The 23,450-nt window shown below is 37.1% G+C and overlaps 2 protein-coding genes across 3 annotated transcripts; both read right to left on the bottom strand.

The window, feature by feature from the left end:
* Positions 1-4,188: 4,188 nt before the first annotated feature.
* Positions 4,189-7,881, bottom strand: LOC129796773 (protein split ends-like). Its single transcript, XM_055838849.1, has 3 exons — positions 7,825-7,881; positions 7,429-7,609; positions 4,189-7,350 (listed from the first exon to the last, which is right to left on the bottom strand). Exons 1-3 carry the CDS (start codon positions 7,876-7,878, stop codon positions 4,586-4,588), a joined length of 3,000 nt encoding a protein of 999 aa, XP_055694824.1. The 5' UTR covers positions 7,879-7,881; the 3' UTR covers positions 4,189-4,585.
* A 2,205-nt stretch (positions 7,882-10,086) lies between these two features.
* LOC129796800 (involucrin) lies at positions 10,087-16,639 on the bottom strand. Of its 2 annotated transcripts, XM_055838888.1 has the most exons (4): positions 16,213-16,639; positions 12,769-13,037; positions 10,935-11,569; positions 10,087-10,877 (listed from the first exon to the last, which is right to left on the bottom strand). In XM_055838888.1, exons 1-4 carry the CDS (start codon positions 16,231-16,233, stop codon positions 10,213-10,215), a joined length of 1,590 nt encoding a protein of 529 aa, XP_055694863.1. In that variant the 5' UTR covers positions 16,234-16,639; the 3' UTR covers positions 10,087-10,212. The 2 variants fall into 2 exon arrangements, with proteins under 2 accessions (XP_055694863.1, XP_055694862.1); XM_055838887.1 differs by having other exon boundaries at positions 10,087-11,569; positions 16,213-16,579.
* Positions 16,640-23,450: the final 6,811 nt, after the last annotated feature.

Here is a 23,450-nt window from a genome sequence, read left to right as displayed (position 1 = left end):
TCCGTGAGTGATGGCGCGCGATGGTGTGATTGAAATGCGTTAAATGGAACTCGTTCTTCAACACAAGCATACCATATAATTTTCCACGCTTGTACCTGCCCGTTGTACACACACGGTGTGTTGGCAATGACTTTGACACCACGGAGGAAAGTCAACACCACCCCTCCGCTCTTGCTTTCCCGCCAAGTGAATTCGCACTCATCACCTTTCTACGTGAGCTCTTCATTGGCTTTGCTTGTTTGCTGGCTTTGGTGGTGAAGCTGGTTTCAACGGATGATGAAGATGGACAAAAAGAGAGGCAGGTGCGTGTCACGAGATGGCGCTAGTTTGATGAAGCTTAAAGATGAGCTTTTTTCTTGGACGTCATTGTGAGTATTTTTTGATTAAAAGGATTTCACCATTTTTTAGTAGATTCGGAAAATTTTCTTAGTTGATTTGAGTTTAAGAAATTAGCTTAAAGAGTTTTTATTTTCAAAAAATAGGAAGAGCTTTAGAACTTTCTGAAATCAGATAATTTTGAAATAAGATTTGGTAAAAATTTCACTGAATTATCGATTTACTGATTAATTTGATTTAAAAGTTTAATAATTAATTCCGAATTTGTGGGTAACTATAAAATTAATTTTGCCCTAAATATTAAACAAGGAGTCTTGTAAAAAATACATAAATAAAATGGGTTTCGCACTAGACCTAAATTCCATTAATTACTTTTATACTTCCTCTCCATTGAATTGAATTTTTACAGAAATTTTCTTTGAACGGAAGAAAAACCCAAAACAATAAATTTATTATTAATTTTTTTTGAGAAGTCAACAACTTCCTGCCATGTTTCATTCACTTTTAATTTTGTTTTCTTCAAATTTATGTTTGCAAAAACTCCACCCACGAAGTAAAACATTAGAAAAAAATGTCTGTGTCTTTTGCGTGTAATTGCCCCATAATTGCAAACTTGACTGAATTTTGGATTGAGCATGAAAATTGCATAGTCTCGGCGCATAAAATGTGTTCAAATGCATGCAAATCCGTCCGGAAGTGATCAATTAAATTGTAAAATGTTGCAGAGATTACGTGGCTACATGAACTAAGCATCTCTCTCGAGGGGGCTCAAAGTGCTCAAAGCATAAAACTAGCTTCATTACGACAATCTGTCTGTGTACCTCTTCTCAGGAGAAATTCAGAACAAGACTTTCTCCTTCATTTGGTAAATTAAAAGAAAAAAAAACCCTCACTTGATTGAGAGATTCTCACGAGGAATTTATTTCGCATTGAAGCTTTTTAACCTTTTCAGCAAGAAAATGCTTTATAAAATATATTTCTTTATTATTATTTTACCTGAAGAGACTACATTAATTACTACTCAATGTGATAGAGAAAGAAAGAGAAAAATAAACTTTCCTAGATGCACATTTATCGCGTTGCATGGAAAACTAATAAATAAATCTTCTTAGTTAATAAAAAAGCTCGTTTAAAGCAAACCGATAGCGCTCATCACTAAAATTACTTAGGAGATGTTATTTAATATGTTGCTGCCTGTGAGAACATTGCATAATGAACATAACATATTGGCTGGATTTTATATATCTATACAGTTACGACGAATTCAGGCAATTAATCCATTAGACTTATAATGAGAAAACACCTCGTTTTGACTCACGCTTTTTTTGTACAAATTTTCTCATGCATTTTTATGTGTGTCCATGGATTTTCTACACACAATTTTGGGTTAAAATTATTACAATATTTTTTTTTCTAGTGTAAACCCATCGATTTTCTAGCGTGCATTTCAAAAAAGTGAATGTCTTTGAAAGCACCCAAAGAGAATGAGGAAAAAAGAAGAAAAAATTAATCCTCTACAAAAGACTCAAAAATTAAATAACAAACATACTTTGTAATCATTTTATACTGCTTTGAAAAATAACATCTGTCTTTTGTTGACTAGACAGCTAATAAATTAAATTGTAATTAGATATGCTGCTACTCCCCGCATGTAACAAAATAAAATATGAATTTCAAAATAGAAGAGAATTTAATGAAAATACATCGCGATCAATTGCCACAACATACAATGTAGGTATGTATTGTAAACTTTCTTCTGATTGCGCCAACAATTCTTTCACAATAGAGACATTAAATTCGAGATTTAATCGTGATCGATAATTGAGAGTACTATACATAGTTATTGATCCTCGAAATTAGCAACAAGGAAGTATAACACCTCCTTATTATCATTTATCTTTTCCTTCTTCTTTTGCAACGAATAGAATATAAATGATCGAAATTTTATTGAGAGTTCAGACAACACGACGATTTATCATATTAGATTGAGGGGTTTACTTTGCAAAAAAAAATGATCCAACTGCTCGCAATAAATCTCACCTAAATTATTCGAGCTTTCCCCGGTGATCAAATTGTCAAGGAAGCACTTTTCCGCCATTTCTTGCTGCCAAGAAAATTTATAAATGCAAAGCAATGCGGCGTCAGTGGCATTTAATTCAGCTACCATTGCGGAAGATTTCCATGATTTTATTGATTTAATTCAATCTAAATCATTCGTTTTTATATAATGCGCAGCTTTTCCGATTTTTCAGATTTTCTTCTATTCATTAGTTTTTAATTCGTATTGTATCTTGATTTTTTTTAACACTTTGATTTTTTTCTGTCCTAACAACGAATTATCATTATTCTTCTAATGTGAATTCTTCACTCATAAAAATAATTCAGCGAAAATATGCAAATATACAGAATGTAAAAGATTATTATGATTTAGCTAAATTCAACTTCAATTGTATCCTTTGGATAAAAAAACATAATTATGTGAGAAAGAATTTAGAATAACTTGAGAAGAAATGATTTTTTTTATAGATTTTTATTGGATATAAAAAACGAAAAGGAGTTTATTCTTTTTTATATGGGCAACCCTTTTAAATTTTCCCTTAGGATTTGATGGGAAAACCTGGCGAAAATTATCCTAAAAAGAAACAATAATGTCACTTTATGAAAAAGAAAACAAAATGCAATACTTATGCACCAATTTGACGTCATTTTGGGAATTTTTTGAACAAACTTTTGGCAGATTTTCGAAGCTGAAACTTGTGGAAAATGGAAAGTCTGTTTGGCAAGTTTTAATCCTTTTTGATGCCCTACAATAAGCTATGAAAACGTATGCAGAGAATTTAAAATAATTATTATGTGTGTTCAGATTGTTTTCTCGCATGAAGGTTTACTCAATATAAAAAAACGAATAATGTCCTTTTTTTCTTTTTTTCTTTATGACTTTATTAATGAACTATTTTTAATTTTTGTAAATTAGGCTAAAAATCAACCTGCAAAGTTCTTGCAAATATTTTTCATAGTTAAAGGAATAAAATAATTATTTTAACTAAAGATCTTTTTTAGTAGAATTGATTAACTTTTTTGTTCTTTTCCGCTAAATTATTTTTAAGAGTGATAAATTCAATGGGATTCTTTTAAATTCTCTTAATACGTTTTTATAGCTTATTAATTCTAATCTTCACTCCTCGCAAGAAATAATAAATATATATTTCCCAAAAGTTCAAAAAGCTCCAAAAGCTCTCATGGCAGAGACATTTGAGGAATATATAAATCTAAAATAATAAGATTTTTGACTTAATGCCAAATTCATTTGAGAATAACTTTGCATGCTAAATCTTTATCAAATTTTCGCCATCAAAGTGATTGAATAATTTTGTATTTTTACTCCATTTTAATTCACTTTCTCTCGCAGCACGTGTCGTTGTCTCGTCAAATCAGCAAGGCGTGCGCTTGGCGTGATTGCAATGGGCATTCCTGGGTCCATTTGCGCGTGGTTCGGGAGTCTGTTTGGTAGGTATCTCTCTGTTCGAGTGCGGGTGATTTGCTATTTTGTACTTTCATTTTTATGCTTTCTCGAACAATTGTGCTATCGCGCGCCCAAATAATCTCGCGCGCAGTTGCAACCCAAATGCATGCTCTTATGTGCTGTGCATAGATTGTGTTCGCTCAATCGGCGCGACCATCATTACGTGCACGTACAAGAGTAGCATCCACCAAAGACGCCAGAACTGATTCGCAGTTGATGTGGAAAAGTGAGATGATGCCCTGAGGCGGCTTCCTCGCGATGAATTTTTAATTTTTCACCATTTTCGCGCGCGAGCTTCTCTTCGCACACAAAAAAAAAGACGTGAGCTCATCTGTGAAACCACTTCTCGTAGCTTAATTTTTTATTTTTATTTTTTAACAAAAATTAATAATTATCACAATTACAATTGGTATTTACAAAATATTATTCAGTTTAGTTTCTCTATCTCACGCACGACACGGTAAATTAACTTTCAGCATTTTTTCTATGTACATACACTCCATTTTTTTTATAATTAGTATTTTTGCTCTAACGCTGGAATTTAATATTTTTTGCATGCACTTCTTTTGCAGGAGAAGACAAGGGATGGAGAGAGAGAGAGTGAAGTATAAATAGGTGCAAGGACCACCTCAATTTGGGGTCATGAGGTGGATGGACTTGTTGCAATGTTTACCCTAGGAGGCCCCACCCGCTCTAAAAGCATTTAAACCCCACCCCAATTAAACATTAATTGTATTTTGGGAACCTTGGCGGCGGTTTCAGTTCAGTGTCCGGTTCCCGGCCTTTGATTTGTTGCTTCTTCACTCGGGGAGCCTTGACCTCCAGCACCTTTACGCGCCCTTTGTTCATCACCTCCGTGAACTGTGACCCATTCTGATGGGCATTGTGCATTTTGGAGTGCGTTGCAGGTGACACCTGGTAGCCCTCACCTTTGGGGTTGTTGTTGTATTTGGGACTGTAGCTGTCCAACGGTAGGTCATTCCCTGTGTATTTGTACTGGACTGCATTGCTTCCGGACGAAATGGGTACCCGTACGGCATTCGTCCAGCCACTATCCCGCGTATACTGACTATTACCCTGAACCTTTCGTGGTTTATGTGGCTGTGGTGGAGGGACTTCAGACACAGACGACGGTCCAGCCGGGTGGGGAGTTTGAACTTGATTAACATTCCCCGGAGACATGGGAGAGCCAAGCATAAACTTCAGCGTATGCAAATCAATGTTGTAGGGATTAACAACGGGAAGTCCATTGATAATGTGTACAGGACCAAGTTCATCAGTTATTGCCTTTACCTGCTCATCCCGCAGTCCAGGGACATTTTGTTCCGCCCCCACACTAATGGATGCACCAACAGATGCAGAGCCCTCATTGACGTTGACTGTACTGTGAGCAGGCATTGGTCCATACGACGATTGCTTCTTGTAGAATGTTGTTGATGTATCAACAGCTTGAACAGTTGATGCAGCAACAGGTGGTTCAACAGTTGACACAAAATCCCTATTGGGGTTGTACGGTAGTGCATTGATGTCATGGTAGGTTTGTGAATTGAAGTGTAGCTTTGGATGTGGGGCTGGTTGGAGTACGGCGTTGCTCTGATCAAATCCCTGCAGATTCTTCAGAGCAGCCGTGTGATCGAATGTATTTCCATGTGACCACGATTGTCCAACATCAAGAGCACTCAGGTCAATATGCGTGGGTCGATGTTTAGGATTCTGATCTGTTAGATCTACACTGTGAACAACTGATTCACGCGAGAGTTCATTATTTGGTGGATACTGCGCCTGATACTGCTCCTGATGCACAACCTTTGGTTGCCTGTACACCTGCTCTGGAGCTTGTTCCGAACTCTCTTCGTAGGTGTAGATTTTCGTTGGTTGTGTCACAACAATTGGCTCCTGATGCGATATCTGATGTGGAACTTGGTGTGTAACTTGATGCGTCACTGTATGGGGAACATGTTGCTGTGCGAGCTGCTGCGCATGTTGCTGGGCAAGCTGATGAGCATGTTGATGAGCTTGTTGGGCATGCTGTTGAACTTGCTGTTGAACCTGCTGCTGTACTTGATGTGGGTGACTTTGGTGCACAACAAAGGATGGCGGGAGATATTCGTCATTTGACACAATGATATGCTGCTCTTGATGATCATGATTTATCTCCTGCTGCGGTTGCTGCTGTTGAATCACAACTGGCCTCCGTCTTCGGGGAATCTTAACTGGTCTTGGGGTTGTGGGCAGAGGGGTTGTTGTTGGAGGTGGTTGTGGTGGAGGTGTTGTCGAAATAATTGTGACATGCTGCTGAGATCTGGGCACATAGGATGGTGGTCGTGGACGTTCCCTGGCAAATTTCTCCTCCAAATTCATATTCTTCAAGTACTTGTTAACGGATTCTTCAATGTGCTTTATAAGTTCTTCTCGGGGAATTTCAATTTGATAGCTCTGCGATGAGAGATCCTTCTCAATGTCCTGTGCGAGATGTGAATAAGATTGATGACTATGTGCTAAAGGGCGACTTGTTGCCTTTAGTGTTTGCTGGTACGGAGTAGTTGTTCTGTAGGGTGTGGTGTGTTCTGCAGGACTAGGTTCCTCAGTAACTGCATGAAGATGTTGGACTTGGAAAGCATGCGTAGATGGCTTCGAACGAGTCCTGGGAGTGACGTATTTGGGTCTTGTTGGCGTTTGAACTTCCTGAACCTCCACAGTTTCATCCTCATACTGTTGATGATTCACCGGAGCATAGTGATGATGGATGTGGGTCTCACCACCAGATTCCACAGTGTAAGTACTGGTTGGATTTCGGCTGTATGTAGTTCGTTGGGATTCAGCAGTAACTTCCTTGTGGACAGGAGCTTTTGTGGGCAATTCAAATGGTTCGGGTTTTGTTACAGCATTCTGGTAGGGATCGTAGGAATTATCCACCACTCCAGGTGCCTTCTGTCGAACAACTTTTGATGGTTTACGAATGGCAGGACGAGCATATCGTGGTACAGGTGGCGGAGTTGATGGTGCTTCAGTTTCAACAACTTCAAATGGCCTCTTTTGCACAACTGGTTGCAATGTGATCACTTGCTGCGGTGGAAGGGTCGTTGGATGATACTGCTGTGGCATTGGCTCCTGTTCTTCGTACTGAGCAGGCTCCAGGAGGTACTGCGTTGGTTGAACGTAGTGCGTCGGGATTTGCATAGATTGAATTGACTGAGGAACTTGATACAGTTGCGGATCAAATTGGTTGAGGTGAAGAAGTTCAGCTGCTTGCTTTGGATCGAAAACGTCGTACTTCATTAGAGACTTCTTGCTGGCTTCTGGAACAGCAGTTGGCTTCGTGGGGCCATTCCACATCTTCAGTGCTGTGGACACGTACTCCGCCGCTGTCTCCGTATTTGCTAGTGCATCCGACATCTCGTAGGCCGTATTCTTGATCATCTTCTTGACCTTTGGAGGTGCCTTTGCGCTCGACGTGACGGCTGACGTGGACGACGCTTGGTACATTTGATCTGCAGAAGAATGTTGCACACGCATCGTTCACATTGTTGTCACACAAGAAGCATAAATTGCTTTTTTCTGTGACTTACCTGGTTCTCGATAGTTCCTAAAATGTGTAGCTGCCCCTTTGCCAGGTGGTGGGAGCCACCTCACCGTTGTGGTGCTTGACTGTGCCACAAGATCTCCATTGTCGTACTCGCTTTTGTAATCCAAAATTGGACGACGGTGGTTGATTTGTTTCTGTGAGGTCGCTTCCACAGCGAAAAGAATCTGTCGGAAGAGACACAATAATCCCCAATTAGAGCACTTCCAGAAATTTTTTTTATTCCTTTCGCACACAATTCTCTAATTTTTCTCATCACTGAACTTCCACACAAAACAAAGATTTATTTTCTTCTTTTTGAACGTTAAATCCATGAGAAAAAAAAACGAAGTAAATCCTCAAAAAGCACTATTGGGTTTAATAAATCACAGGGCGCACTTACGAGCAGTGGTAGCAGGTATTTGTGTTTGGTCATTTCGGTGCAAGGTCTGAACATCAATTGAATGAAATTAGATATTATCTGGAGCTTTTATAACGTTTTAGCGCAAAAAAAGAGTCATGAACGAAGAAAATCACAAAACCATATCGCACCATTCGTCTTCGTCTCGAGGCACAACAAGGTCTATTGTGGGGGGTTTTTTTAAATCGCAATTTTAAATGTATTAAATTCAACGATTATTTTGCCACACAGAGTACATAGTAGTTGTTTCATATAGATGAATTCTCCTCCACTTTCGCATGCAATTGCGAATGAATTTCTTCGCGGCAGAAAAAATTTTCACTGCGCGCACCCCCTTCATCCGTATGAAAGTGATGATGATGCTTCGATAGCGATGATCTGCGCTGGAGAACACGAGATTTTCAAGAAATTCCAGCGGATTTTTGGGTAATAATTAATTTATGAGATTAACTGCATTCGCGCGTGGACTTTATGTAAATTTGTTTCTTTTTTTATGCTCATGAAAAAATGTGTAAACGTGAAGAAGTTTAATGATTTATGTTTAATTTATTGTTTTTTTTTTAAAGATCATCTTTAACTGATCATAAAATATGTAAAATATGTAGAATGATCTAATAATAGAAAATTGATTAAGAAAAGATCAGGTCGGAGTTACATTAAGAAGGATCGTAGCAAAGACAACAGAAGATCAGTTCGTAGATCAATACAAGATCGCAGTAAAAGATCACTTGAGAAGAAAATCTTTTTAACAACTCTAAAACGTTAATTTTAAAAATTCCAACCTACCCATTTGAAGCCACAAAATCAGGATCAATTTTCCATTTGATCTCATATGAAGATCATCGCATTAATCATAATGAGGATCATCTGTGAAATTCCACTAAACACTCTCAAATACTTTTCTGCTTCACGCGATAAATTTAAGTGCATCTTAACGGTTATTAGTTTTTGCACAAAAAAACGATCTTTCAAGATGATCAGAGAGACAGTATTTTGCTTCCATTCCACCCACGTGCAAGATCTTCACCGTTACCTATACATAGTTTTAATAGTCGTATCGGAAACAATATCATGTTGTTGGCAAGTTATTGTTATTTTTAAGACTAATTAAAGTTTAAAACAATAAAATAAAGAAATTGAGAATGCCCTTTATGACTCTTTTTCGCTTTTTCCTCTTGTCTTTCCGCTTCTTTTAGCGAGGTGATCGCAACAATTACTGGATCTTCAACACGGACATCTTGGACAAGAAGAAAGCTTCTTATGGGGGCAGATCGAGCACTTTCCCGGAGCGTGTCGCGATTTTTTTTGAGGATGATTTTCTTTTTTTAGGCGTACATTTTATGGCACGAAGATCGAAAGTGAAAAGTTGTTTTTTTTCACTTGCAAATACTCGCCAAAGGGGGAGAAGAGAAAAAAAAAGTAATATGCGCGCAATTATTCAGATGAAACGCTTTTCTTGTGAGATTATGGAAAATCTTAGGTCATTGTGCACAGAGCGATAGCAATGATTCTTCCAGCGAGGAGTTTCTTGACCACCCGCATGAATTTGCAAAATTGTATGGCCAAAACATAAATATGTATGAGATTATGCAAAAAAAAATTGAAAGCAAAATTGCCCTTCTTTCCTTTCAAACTTGTGAATAGTGTGAACATAATGAATGCAATGAAATGAAACAACTCTGATAACATTTAGAGAGAAAAGTGTGGAAATTTCAGTGAAAGGGGTTGTTATTTAATTTTTTTTAAATTAATGTTGCAGCATTCTTTAAAATTTTTGACTTCTTTCTTTTAACTAGAAAGCTCAGCTTTTGCATACCTTCTCCTGTACAGACTTTCTCAGTTAATTCCTTGAGAGAAAGGAAGAATCAGGAAAAGTTTTTCATGATTTTTATTGAATGTAATTCTCTTTCTTCTATAGGCTTTAAGGAATTATTGAAAAATTTAAGAGAAAAAGAGCAGTCAGTTTTATAATTGAAAAATTTTCTATTTCGGGAATTTTTGGGTCATACTAGCAAAGCAACTTTATACTTTTCTTTTTAAGTATAGAAAAAAATCTTTTTTAGGCTCTTTTCATTTATTAATTACAATCTAGCGTTTAGAGCTTCAACATCATGCCCATAGGGATCCATGAAAGACTCATCAGAGCTTTAAGAAATCCTTGAAATAAAAGCTCGAACAGTCATCGTTTCGTTCTCAAAATCTTCCAATTTAATCTAAAAAAACATTAATTTAAAACAAAATGTCTTTGTCTGTACAAAAGATGTTCTTTATTCATTAGTCCTTACAAAGTAGTTGACCTATTTACGAGGGAGGTGAAAAATAAATAAATGCTTAGAGAGACTTTCTATATACACGCGGGGGTGGTGTTGCTCAATTGCTCTCCTCCGTTACCTCCTGCTTCCTCTTCAGCTTATGCACGAGTTTGCTGAGCTTCTTGAATTGCTCCTCTGTGTAGGGTGGAACGTCCCGTTTAGCAGGCGGACTCAGTGTCGTACTTGAGACGTGAGCATGGTAGTTGAAGGGCTTCTGCGTGATGGCCACAACATCGTCCATTTCCACCTCATGTGGTTGGTAGTATTCCTGTGTCCTGAAGGCCAGTGGAGTGACTGTGGAGTGCTGCTCAATGGGTGCTGCTTGATACTCTTCTTGGTACTCTACTTGTGTTGACTTGGGCGTTGATCCTTTGTGGAGTTCTTTCGTGAAAATCACCCTCGTATGCTGTTCACTTGGGTAGTTCTCAGACGATGGCAAATCATCTTCGGCATGATGGTGCTCCTGTTGTTGCTGATAGTAGAATTGCTGCTGCTCTGCCGGTTGTTCGGCGGTATTTGGAAGGTAGGCTGGACCCTGATAAGCTGCACGTGGATCATTCTGATAGAGAGCTTGGTTGATGAACACTGCTTGTTGGGGTTCATAGTGAATCTCATGGGTTTCATAGACAGCTTGTCCCTGTTGTGGTGCATCATAGATTGCCTGCTCTTGCTGTGGGGCTCCATAAGCTTCAGCTAGGGGTACTTCAGGATGTTCTGGATGTGCTGAAATAAAAAAGTCATTTAGTTTTGTTTTTTCTTTAAAAATTTCATTTTTTTTACCATAAGTTGTTTGTTGGTCATGTCCTGGTGGACCATAGGCGTCATGTGGTGTTCCAGCTTGAGCTGTAGCCAAGGTGTGTCCATTGGTTTCTGGAATGTGTTCTTCAACGTATGTCTCCTGAATGGCATTCCCATGTTGATTGACTTGTTCTTGATGCTGCAGCTCCTGGTGGTGTAATTCCTGTTGCTGCAACTCCTGGAGGAATTGTGCAGCACGCACTTCGAGATACTGCTGAAGAAGGACACGCAAATGGGCTGCGTACTTCTGTGGCCCGGGAATCTTGAGCACAATCACAGGCTCTGCATGATGGTAGGCAGCTGGTTGCTGGAAATCCGCATGGTAGGGTTGCTGTGGAGGTGGTGGTGGATGCTCAAATGTATTCTCGTGGATTTCATAGCCAGGAGATGCTTGAATCTCAACAGCAGTGTGTCCATAGTGATGTGGCTGATGTCTCGTTGGATGGAAGTTCAATCGTTGCCTGTTCCTGTGATGAAGTGGATGCTGCTGAAGTTGATGCTGCGCTGGATGAGGCAGTGGAGGGATATCTTCCTGGGAGTACGGGTAGAATTCCAATTTAGGCTTCGAGAAGTAGAAATTCGGTCCAGCTGGTCGATGATTGCGATGGTAACCGTATCTATATTAAGAGGAAGAAGAGAGAGAGAGTGAGAAATTGCCCCGAAATGGCCATTAATAAACATTGCGTGAAGAGCGACACATTAGACGCAACTTTCGTACATAAATTTCTCAAATCAATACCACAAAACTTCCTCAACTTCCGTTCAATGAAAATCATTTTGCAACCTCACAAAAATGAACATGGCATTTTGAGATAATTTAATCACCACCGTCCATCATTAAACGATGAAAGTGAAAAAAATATCATTTCTCGATGAATTTTCAATTTGCACATCTCCAATGGAGCTCATTTCGTATGTTTTTTAATCATATTTTTATGTTGAGAAAAAACTATCATGTATCGATGGCAGATAAAAGCAATGGAATGCCGGGAAGTTGCATAAGTTTTCAAATGCAAATCTCATCAAAATAATTTGCACATTTTACATAAAAACATATCATTTATGCTAATTATTGTGTTTATGTTTTCTCACATAGGAAGAAAGTAATGAGAAGTTTATTTTTTAACGACTCTATTAAATAAATTCATCTCAAGCAAGATCTATGAAGGCAAATAAAGATTTTCTTTTGCAAAGAAAAATTTATCACAATTTGCCTTCAAATTCATCGTTCTACTTTTCAAAAACACGTTCAAATAATTTCAGTTTATTGATTTAATTGTTAATCTATATATGTTGTTTTAATGGTTTTTCTTTGGCTATTTGGTAGAGTCAACAGTCTGTTAAAAAAAAGAGCCCGAAGCTGGTATAAAAGCTCCATGTAAAAGCTATAAACATATCAGAAAATTTGAATAAAAAGCTCTTTTGGAGCATTTATTGAACAAACTGTATTAAAAATCTCATTGCTCGTCTTGTAATGACTTTATCCTTGATCTGCAAACAACTATAATTATCTTGAAGTTTATCTGCTGGACCACTCAAAGCAAAATTCCTGAGAATTTGCTAACAAGACCTTCATTTTGATTCAATGAGTTAAATCAAAATTTTAAGATTATTTTCTTATAGACCTTATAGAGATGACGAATTTTCCTTTCTTTTCAGACTTTTTCCTATAAAATAATTATAAATTAACCCACATGGCAGCTTTAGGTCAAGGTCACTCAATCATGCGTAAACACCTTTTACTTCTTCTTCTTGTTTTTGCTTATAATTTAGGTGTGTAGGTGTTAAAAAATGGAAAAGAAGAAAAAACTCTTACCCTAAATCACCATCGATGGTTCTCTTTGAATTCTTTCCTTGTGTTGTTCCTGTTGTATTGTCCCTCTCAATGCGAATTTTAATAGTATCCCCGTGAACTTTAAACTGCTTATCTAGCTCCTTGAGGAATTTTATATCCTCCTCCGGAAGCCCATTGAATAAATCAACAACGGATTTGGGTGTCTTGGTTGGTTTGCCTGAAAAGGCCTTCTTCCTGTCTCCACTCTTGGCTTCCACCAGCACGCCCGTGGCCACGAATGCCAGTGCAATCTACGAGAAAATCAAGGCAGTTGCATCACCAAAAAGTCGTCCATATATTATTCATAGCTATAAGTGAATTTAAACAGCCTCAAGTGCAATGCGATCCACACACATTGCACAAGCACATGAGAATGCAAGAAGCCATGGAAAATGGTTCATGGAAGAGACTTCCCTTCACTGGCCTCTTCGTGTGTGAATTTTTGTCGCTAAAATAATCCCGCAGACCACGCGCCATGCCTCAATGAGCAAAGACTTCCAAAGGTGGTCATTTGGAAATGCTTTGTGGCGGACTTCTTTTGCACTCAATACCTACAATTTTTGCCTCTGCAATTTTTCGGGTAATTTCATACGCAGAAACAACATGTTTTACTTTTTTTTTAGCCGGTGGTGTTTCCTCCTCGTGGTTTCCGTATCATCGAATGAAAGTGAAATATATATAAAACGAAAGCGGAAGTACATAGAGCTTCTTATTTTTTTCAAACAACAAGAACACTGTCTCTGCGGAATGCCATAGCGTGTGCTCTTCTTAATTCTTTTTTTTCCCCAACTTATTTCATAACGAAAGCTATTAAAAATCAATCCGTGGACGTTTTCTTTCACAACTCATGTCGATGGGCAATTCAGGACAGATTTAGTGAGTAATATTGGTGATCTCGTTGTGCGGGCAATTGCATCACGTTTTTCTGCGTACAAATAAAATAAGCAGCATCGCAAAGATGAACGATTAGTAAATTCGTGAGGTTCATCGTGATGCCGCAATACCTCGAAAAAAAACAATGATTTTTTTTATCTTTGAGACTCTTCTCAATTCAATCCGAAGCGTGGCAAATTGGGGCCTTTTACGGTGGCTCATACAAAAATTGCCGAGTATCATAATAGCGTATGTGAAGATGACTCTCAAGATGCTTAATATTAACTTCAAATGGGTGCGTCGAAAAAAAAACAAACCATCATGCACTCAAAACTTCCTCCCAATTGTTTGGGGCGATGTTGATTGCTGTTTTGATTGAGGAGGAAGTTAATGTAATTCGCAAAAGTCGTGGCATAGAATAGCACCACACACACTGTTTAATTTCCATCTCATCAGAAGATGAGCATGGCGGGGAAAGTGGATAATTCATCATTGTGCCACACCAGCCAAATTACATAAATTGTCTTCACGTGGCGCAGCGGGTAAGACAGAAATAAATCGTGGGGCGTGCATGCAAACTCAACTTGCGAAAATTACTGGTACACACACCTTTGAACTTGGGTGTTGCACTACTGCAGAAATATAGGTCAGTCTACCTCCTTGATTAGTACTTTTGGATCACACGCTTTGGGATTATTCAATGAGGCATAGATATGGAGAAATAATTAACCTGATTGGGTAATTTTTGGGTTCATTTGATCTCTCTTTTTTTTTTTTTAAAAGTTTAGATTAATTTTCAGCTGGAAATTAGAGCTAATTCGGTTAAGATTTGGTAATTTAACTTTTCCACTAGTTTTAGGTATTATTTTTGTTTTAACTGCAGTTTTAATTTAAATATAAAATTACGAAACTAACCCTAAAAATTGATTTTTATTTCTTGAAAAGTTATCAAAAATTGTCAAACTGTCCCTTTTATTTTAAGATGGAGACGCCTGGTTATATTGTGAATTCTTTATTATTAAAATTAACATTAATAAGATACAATCAAGAGTCAAGAACTTCAAATCAAACGAAACTGAATTTTAATATTAACGTTTCATTTATTATTTTTTTAATCTTGTGCCTTTTAAATTCGCATAAATTGATAATTTTTCTAGTTTTTTCTTCAAACAAATATTGAAAGAGTATTAAGTTGACATAAAAACCAGAGTTTTGATGATGATTTGCTTGAATTATTTTTTATAAAATTAATTTCAAATGCTCTGCATTGTTTACTCTATCAATCGAAAGCTAGAGAAAAGTGATGCGATTTATTTGTTTTATTGAGAAAATTGAGAAAAAATAATAACTTTATTAATTAAAAAAATTTTTTTTAAATGTTTTTTTTTTGAGTAGAAAGTTCAAAAAACTAGCGGGTAAAATCAAACACCATAAAAGCTATGATTACCAGGCGCCTCCATTGCAATCTTGATTGATTTTTAAACAAAATTTGATGAAGACTCCATAACCCAGTTTTTAGCTACATAAATCTTATATGGGCTATGAAGACTCTTTAATTTTTTAAAATAAATATCTCTATTGTTTTTTAGGAAATAATAAAAAAATTAGGTTAATCGTTTAAAATTCATTGGTCTGTTCAATAAAATAATGTTCGATCCATCAAAGAAGAATCATAAAGTGGTCAGTTAATGGCCCAAACCTAAATATCCAATAAATCATAATCCTTTAAATTAGTAGAAAATCGCGCAAAAGTTGACCCACTTTCAAAGAAATAAAAATATTGGATTTTGTTCCCATAATTTCCACACAGATCTTTGTGCAAAATGCATGTTGAGGCAGACGCGAATGTTTAGGTGGATCGGTGTATTTTACACCTGTTTCAAATTGATAATGTCGACAAAGAAAAAGCCACCATATACTACACACATCCAGGAAGAGTCCCATGAAGAAGAAATCTTATACATATTAATGGTATGCATTCACTCTCGTCCAAGAGAAAGTCTCTTGCACATTCGGCATGATATTCTTCATTCGGAGAGCTGTTATTTAATTCAATTTCCACCATTGATTGTGTGCCCCCATCATCATTTACAAATGGACCACAAAGCGGAAATTTTATGTGTCTCTGTGTTTTTAAAAGGCGATATATCGCCTAATCCAAATTATGCAATTGATGCTCTTTTGATCCCAATCAGGGGGATTTTTTTAAAACATTTTTTCTTATGTATTCAAAAGCTCGTTTTTGGCGATTCACAATTTCCGTCACTTTTTAAATGGTTTTTTTTGTTGCTGTTTGTAATGTGATATCGATGGAGGCTCTTTTGCATTTCCATCGCGTGTGGATCATCAATTTCATGAATTAATCGCTCTTTTTGTCCACCAGATGCAACGATGAAGATGGCAATAAATAGTCACGAATGAAGATTGATTTATTGAGTGAGCTTTTTGATATATATTTAATTTAATTTTAGTATGTACGTGATGAGAATCACTTTGATAAGATCTTTTAATTGGCAACTTAAATCCATCAATTAATGTCACATTTAAACGTACCACAAGAAACACTTTAGCCATATTTTATCCTTGTTGCTGTGTCCAAAAATGGGATGATTTCCACTAATTGGCTAGGTCGTTGGCGATGGCAGTAGAAGAAAAAAACAAATCCAATTTACACTCCAATATCACACATTTATCGTATGCTCTAGTTAATCCCAATTGCGAGCTTTTGCTTAACCCACAGTCGTGCACACACTACCTCGCGACACGCACTGGACGGCACTTGTTGCGCAGACCCAGCTCCTCATGCGCACAGAGGGGACTCTCAAGGAAATAATATAATATATTAATACGTAATTTACGGTGCTAAAAGCTCCACGAATGTTGAGACGTCTTGAGCGGAAACGGCGCGCTTTTAAACTGCAACTCCACAACAGCTGGGTAGCTCTTATATTGGCTCTAAAGCACAACGCGACGGAGAACCACGATGGTGCCTTACTTGCCTAAAAATACGAAACCCGCTTCACGGTGTCTCGAGGAGGCGTCAAAGAGGGGCGTACTATGGAGCCAACTCAATGTGATAGTGCTGGCTGGGAAGAGAAAGATGCCACCATCGTGTCAATTTTGTAACATCGCTCCGCGCGAAATTTTTCATCTCGCCTCTTTGGACGCATCTGTTTGGGGATCACCACCTCACCTCACCTCAGCACATTATACCCGGAACATGTTGCAATACTATGTATCTCGCTGTGCCATCTTCAAGTCACAAAACTCTTCCAGCCAACAGCTTTTATGCTTTCCTTTTGCCGTTACGCCATTTCCACGCATTTTCCAAGCACGCGGAATTTGCAAGAACTGACCGTAAGTGAGTGTTTATGCATTATGCAATCTATATGCACTACCCACCAGCCCTCGAGCTTACACGGAAGTCCTTTTACCCTGCGGTAAAACATCTCTCAATTTAATGGTGAAAAGAGCTTGAAAGTTGAAGTTCGCGGTCTTAAAGAAGGAGGAATTGAGGGAATCCATATAATTATTCGAATTGTCCGATTTAAATGCCAAGTGCTTTCCGTGGATTTGCACTGAAGAGTTAATTAAATATTTGTTTGATTAAATTCAATGGCTGCGCATGTTTCTTGTATATAAAAGTCATGATGCTTTGATGAGGAAGATCAACAATGGGATTTTGAATGCAATTTTGTAGCCAAAGTGTTGATGAGAGAATTGAAAGGAGAAAAGTTAAATTGTTGATCATCTTCATCATCGGTTTAATAAACTTTTTAGCGATGAGATTACTTTAGAAACATCAAATAGAATTAAATTTTTCCTTAATACTTTTGCTCATTTTGTTGGTTTTCAAATTGAATTGGCACAATTTCTCTCTTTGTAAAAGAACCTTTAACATTTCACATCGAATCTGCGAGATCTTGCATCGAAGAAAAAAATAAGATCAAGGAAATTCCCTCGACATTGCACATTAAATACATTTCATAAAATGTAGGTGCTTAAAGAAACAAATGTACTGGTAAGCTGACCAAGCTTACGAGAGCTGTGTTTCTTTCAGTGTACCAATTTTGTGAGAGCAAATTATAACGCAAATTGATTTAAATACGCGCAAAGTCCGAAAAAGTTGAAAAGTCATCCCCCAAGAAATCTTTAAAACGCCATATCTCGGGAACAGCTCCATAGATTTTCGAGTTTGAGCTATCGTTGGAAAGGTCTTAACCTCAACTATAATATATTAAAATATGAAGTAAATCGATAATGGCATTTTCGAAATATTCGAGTTCGAAATTTTCGAAAATTTTGATTTTGACTTTAGCGCCTCTCGCGGTCATTTTTCGAAGTTGCAATGTTCTAGACATTTGTAGGGCTTCACGAAACCTTTCATTTGCACTTGAGTTGATCAAAATCGGACTTGTAGAACCCGAGATATGACATGCCAACTTTGGAAGGCTATATCTCGAGAAAGGAGACATAGATTTTCTTCATTTTCGGCATGGAGCTAGATAATATGGTCAGCTATAACATATCAAAAAATGAAGCAAATCGATAATGGCGTTTTCGAGATATTAATCGAAAACTTATCGAAAATTTTGTTTTTGATTTTTGGCCCCCTAGCGATCACTTTTGAAACTTCGGATGTTCTAGAGAGTTGTAGGGTTTGTTGAGATCTTTCATTTGACCCCGGGTTGATCAAAATCGGTCAAGCCGTTTTCGAGTTATGGTCGATTTTCGATGAAAATTTGTGGCAGCCATATTGGCTAAACGGCTTGACCGATTTTCGAAAATGAGGTATCGTTGGAAAGGTATTGATGGCCCCTACAACATATAAAAATTTCAGATTTTTAGCTATTACAGGGGCTGAGATATAGCCAAAACAAAATTTTGAGGTTATTCAAAATGGCGGACGCGGGGGTGGGGGGTAAAATTTGACGTCATAATCTGACGTCTTCCAGTCGACTTTTAAACTTTGCCGTTTACCGCAAGTCTCTATCTATTACCGTTCTCTTGCAATTTAGCGTTGTACTACGGACGGACGGACGGCCGGACGGACGGCCGGAAAAAAATTTTTTTGGCGCATACGTTTTTTGGAAAGTGGGGACCCTAATTCGTGCTCATCCCAAGTTTGAGCCCGATCTGACGACTTTCGATTTTGCTCGGTACACAAAAGCTGTGTCTGAAAGAAACACAGCTAAAATATGTACATTAAAAGTCCATACAAACACTCATACAAATGTTTTATTTTCTTTTGTGAATTATTCTGTGTTTTTTTTAGCTGTGATTCTTTCTTAAAAGAAGCACAGCTTCTGTGTACACTCAAAAATGCAAAGTCGTCAGATCGGGCTCAAACTTGGGATGAGCACGAATTAGGGTCCCCACATTCCAAAAAACGTATGCGCCAAAAATCGGTCCGTCCGTCCGGCCGGCCGGAACCTTTCGCTAAATTACAAGAGAACGGTAATAGATAGAGACTTGCGGTCAACGGCAAAGTTCATATATCGGGTGGAAGACATACGATTATGAAGTCAAATCCACCCCCCCACCCCTTCGTCCGCCATTTTGAATAACCCCTAAATTTTGTTTTCGCTATATCTCAGTCCCTATTATAGCTAGAAGTCTGAAATTTTGATATGTTGTAGGGGCCATCTAGACCTTTCCAACGATACCTCATTTTCGAAAATCGGCCAAGCCGTTTAGCCAATATGGCCGCCACAATTTTTCATCGAAAATCGGCCATAACTCGAGAACGGCTTGACCGATTTTGATCAACTCGGGCTCAAATGAAAGATATTAACGAGCCCTACAACTGCTCAGAACATCGCAAGTTCAAAAAATGTCCGCAAGTGGTGCTAAAATCGAAAACAAAATTTTCGATGAGTTTTCGATGAATATCTCGAGCACCGCTTTATAGAATTGCTTCATATTTTGATATGTTATAGTTGACTATAGTATCTATCACCATGCCAAAAATGAAGAAAATCTATGTAGCCGTTCCGGAGATATCGCGTTTTAAAGTTTACATGTCATATCTTGAGTTGCATAAGTCCAACGCCCCGCGAAGCGGGGCGTTTTATATATACACATATAAAATAAAATAAAATATATATAAATGCATAGATATATACATTATATATATACATATAAAAATGCAAAGATAAATATATATAAACTGCAAAGATAAAAATTAAATATAGCATGGATGGAACAGTATAAAGCGAAAGAACGGTAAGTAAAACTTACGGGCTGTGATTCTTTCTTTGTCAGTGAAATGTGAAATTGACGGAAAATTGAGGATGGGCAAATTTTGAGGAAGGCTTTCTCGCGTACCGAATCACAGCCAACGCCCACGATTAAGGCTTTCTTCAAAATTACTGCGCGTTGGCTGTGATTCGGTACGCGAGAAAGCCTTCCTCAAAATTTGCCCATCTTCAATTTTCCGTCAATTTCACATTTCACTGACAAAGAAAGAATCACAGCCCGTAAGTTTTACTTACCGTTCTTTCGCTTTATACTGTTCCTTTCATTTGCAATAAATTAAATATATTTTTAATTTATTCCACGCGGATGATATAATATCCGTCACATGTTAAAACATCTCGCACAGCTACACTTAATTGGTCATTCTCCTGTTTTTTTTTCGCTCTCTTTTGAGGGAAAAAAGACAAATTATTTAATTTGTGTGGGAAATGTTTTGGTTTTGTTTTAGGAAATCTCAATTTCCACCAAATAAATGGGACTTTCCGCAAAGAAAAATCATTTACAACATTTGACGAAGAATTAACCCTTAGAGGACCATTAGGTCATACACTTTACTTCACGTGGAACATTGTCCGAATAGAAGTTATTTAATTGCTTTAATAAGGCAGCAATTTGTTAAAGAATCTTATGCACAGTATGTGGGTAAAGTCCCCTGGCTGTAATGAAATTTCTTTTTTTTTTTTAATTATTGTAGGGCATTGTTAAAGATTCAGTAAAAGGGTGGGGATTTATCGGAAAATCGTTGGAAAATATATAAATTTTTCCGTTGAAGATATAGCTTTTATTGATGAATTTATTTTTTAATTTATAGCTATTTATTTTTCCAAACAAAAAAAATGGTGAAAAATTTTGAGGTTATCAGAACGTTTTCTGAAAATGATCACACTTTCCTTGACTCTTCGATAATGCCATGCAATAATAATAAAAAAAAACGAAATTAGCTTAAGACTAGGGGCCTTAACCCATGTATTGTGCATAAGACTCTTGATTGTTAAACCTTCTTAAACTGACGCGAAAGGGTTAAATACATAATGAAATAATTTTTTTCTTCATCTTCGAGTGATTTTTTTCAGTGCAAAGAAGATGATGATGATCATGGTGGAGAAAAAAGGTGTCAATTTTTGCCAATATGAGAGAGTGAAAATATTGCAATTTAAGCTTAAAATTACCTCAAATCGGTGATAAATCTGTCGCGTCGATTATTCGCATCGTGTGGTGTTAATTCAATAGCCGTGCGCTGTTTTGTCCGGGAATTCTCATAAATTTTTAATTAATTCATCCAACGATGGTCCGTTGCTGCAGCGTTTATATGGAAAAAAGTGAGAGGATGGTAAAGGGAAAAGTGATTGCAATGATTGTATGTAAAACATATACATAATTCTCGGACACTTTTAAAAGCGCGGCAATTTTTTTCTCTCTTCATACTGTGACTCTTTGACACCACAAAGAAGATGGTTTCAATTTCACTCTCACGCCATGGAGTTGTCTTAACAGCCTTATGGGAGACTTTCAGAGTGTCCATGCAATCAATTTTGCATCGTTCATTTCCCAAAATGTGCGATATATCCATTAGTCAGCAAAAGCACCAACAGAGATTACACGAAAAGAGAAAAAGCAGCAATTTTTGTGAATTTCACGCATGAATTGGTTGAAGCCATTGAAATAAAAATTGTGCTGAAGAAGTTATTTTTTGATATCAATTCCATCACACACAACTTGGCATAACAGCATCAATTTCTCAGGGTAGCATAGGGGGCTCTTCGCACCATATTTTCTTCATTAACCTACATAATAAAAGAAAGAGTAAAAAAAGGTATCTAATCTATCTATATACAGACACACAACATTTTGCACCTTTCCCTCTCTATCGCACAGCAATTTATGTTGTACACCGCGCATCATACACTACACACCATCGTGGTGAAAAGAAAAGAAAATGTTGCATGATGATGATCGGAGATGTGACGTAAAAAGTGATCTCGCCCCGCGAAGAATTGCTCGAGATGAGAAAGTGATTGAGTTTTATTTTCATTGCGATGGCATCATGCAAAGCTCTCTGCTAAGGGGGAACAAAACACCCAGTAATTGAATCATAAGAGAAGCCAGATCCAATTTAGGTTTTTCTCCATATGGACACTCGCGCTATTATCTTGTGAAACAAATCCACAAACACATCATTTGCCGAATTTGCCATTCCCTCTTGTTTTACAACAGCCGCCATGACAAAAAAAAATCCCTCCTGCGTCCCACAAACCTCTCACACACAAAAGACTTCAACGAGAGATCAAGCAGCGAGGTCTCGGCAGATAGTGATCACAAATCACCACATGCCACCAAATCGACCTAATCATTAACCCCAAAATGATTTTAATCGCACTTTACAGTGTTTAGTAGCCCCTTCCCCCCTCCTTCCTCATTCCACGCGTCTTACAATATTGCCGAAGAATGCCCCCTATGAAATTTTCATTATTGCAGCTAACTTTTAAGCGATAGTGCTTATCAGTACGTGACCACCGTGTTATTTAATGATTTTATTGTGCCACAAGATCTTCAGCAATATTTTTGTGTATAAATTAATTGCCTGAAATTATGAACATGGAGTGAAAATGCAGAAAAAAATACATTTTTTTCGAAAGCGCTCAAGAAAATGAAAGTATAAGGAAAATTGCTTGACAACATTACTGAAATATTTTTTCAGTTTTCAAAATTTGCACAAATTACCAAAAATTTGCATAACGACCTGATAATACTTTTTTTTACGTGGAGCTTTTTTTGGTAAATTTATTATAAACTTTTGGGGAATATAGCTTGTCTTAAAATTAAGTTTTTTCAATGGCAAGAATGGTGATAAAAAATATTTTATTGTTTTTGAGATTTTTGATCACTGTTTTTACGATTTTAATTTTTCTGCTTCAGTAATCCTCAAAATATTTCAGAAATAATAAAAATATTAAAGATTTCATTGCGTTTTATACGAAAAAAGTCTTCAAGAGAAATTAAGATTTATTAACTCAATGCGTCTCTCATGGACTCAGAGCTTAAGCTAAAGCTTTAAAAAAGCTCAAATTGCCATTTTATAAACAAACACAGTTTAATTGTAAGCAGTTGCGTAGAATTGAAGGAATTTGCTTAACTTTTTAATTAAATTCATTTAGGAAATGTAGAGAAGTTTAACGGCCGTGGAGAATTTTTTGAATTTTGCGTTACAAAATCTTAAGAGAAGCGGTCAAATTGGGGGGATGATTGATGTAATATTTTTCTGCATTTCAGAAAACGTTCCAATACAATGATCCCCCACGTTTGATCACGTGAATGGATAGCAAAAAAAAATCGTTTCTTTTGCTTAAAAATTAAATATTCTCGTAATAAAATGAGATATCCTTTACCGTAAGATTTTTTAAATTATCCCTTTAAAATATTTTGCGTCCTTTTCTGCAACTCATAAATGTATTAAGAACTCCTGATTTTTGCTTCTAAAAGATAAGATTAATCCAATTGATCATCTTTAGGGGAAATAAAACAACTCTGAGGAA

Source organism: Lutzomyia longipalpis, chromosome 1 (assembly GCF_024334085.1).
Source record: "Lutzomyia longipalpis isolate SR_M1_2022 chromosome 1, ASM2433408v1".
Classification (NCBI taxonomy): domain Eukaryota; kingdom Metazoa; phylum Arthropoda; class Insecta; order Diptera; family Psychodidae; genus Lutzomyia; species Lutzomyia longipalpis.
The sequence above is the reverse complement of the archived record's forward strand: the minus strand, read 5'-3'. Positions and strand labels throughout refer to the sequence as shown.

What these genes read in the sequence shown, in the direction of transcription:
- LOC129796773 (XM_055838849.1), bottom strand. Translation starts at nt 7,878, where the DNA reads ATGTTCAGACCTTGCACCGAAATGACCAAACACAAATACCTGCTACCA. An exon ending in AATACCTGCTACCACTGCTC is followed by an intron (nt 7,610 to 7,824) that starts GTAAGTGCGCCC and finishes CTCTTCCGACAG; the next exon opens with ATTCTTTTCGCTGTGGAAGC. An exon ending in TAGGAACTATCGAGAACCAG is followed by an intron (nt 7,351 to 7,428) that starts GTAAGTCACAGA and finishes ATTCTTCTGCAG; the next exon opens with ATCAAATGTACCAAGCGTCG.
- LOC129796800 (XM_055838887.1), bottom strand. Translation starts at nt 16,233, where the DNA reads ATGGCTAAAGTGTTTCTTGTG. An exon ending in TGGCTAAAGTGTTTCTTGTG is followed by an intron (nt 13,038 to 16,212) that starts GTACGTTTAAAT and finishes ATTTTCTCGTAG; the next exon opens with ATTGCACTGGCATTCGTGGC. An exon ending in ACCATCGATGGTGATTTAGG is followed by an intron (nt 11,570 to 12,768) that starts GTAAGAGTTTTT and finishes CTCTTAATATAG; the next exon opens with ATACGGTTACCATCGCAATC.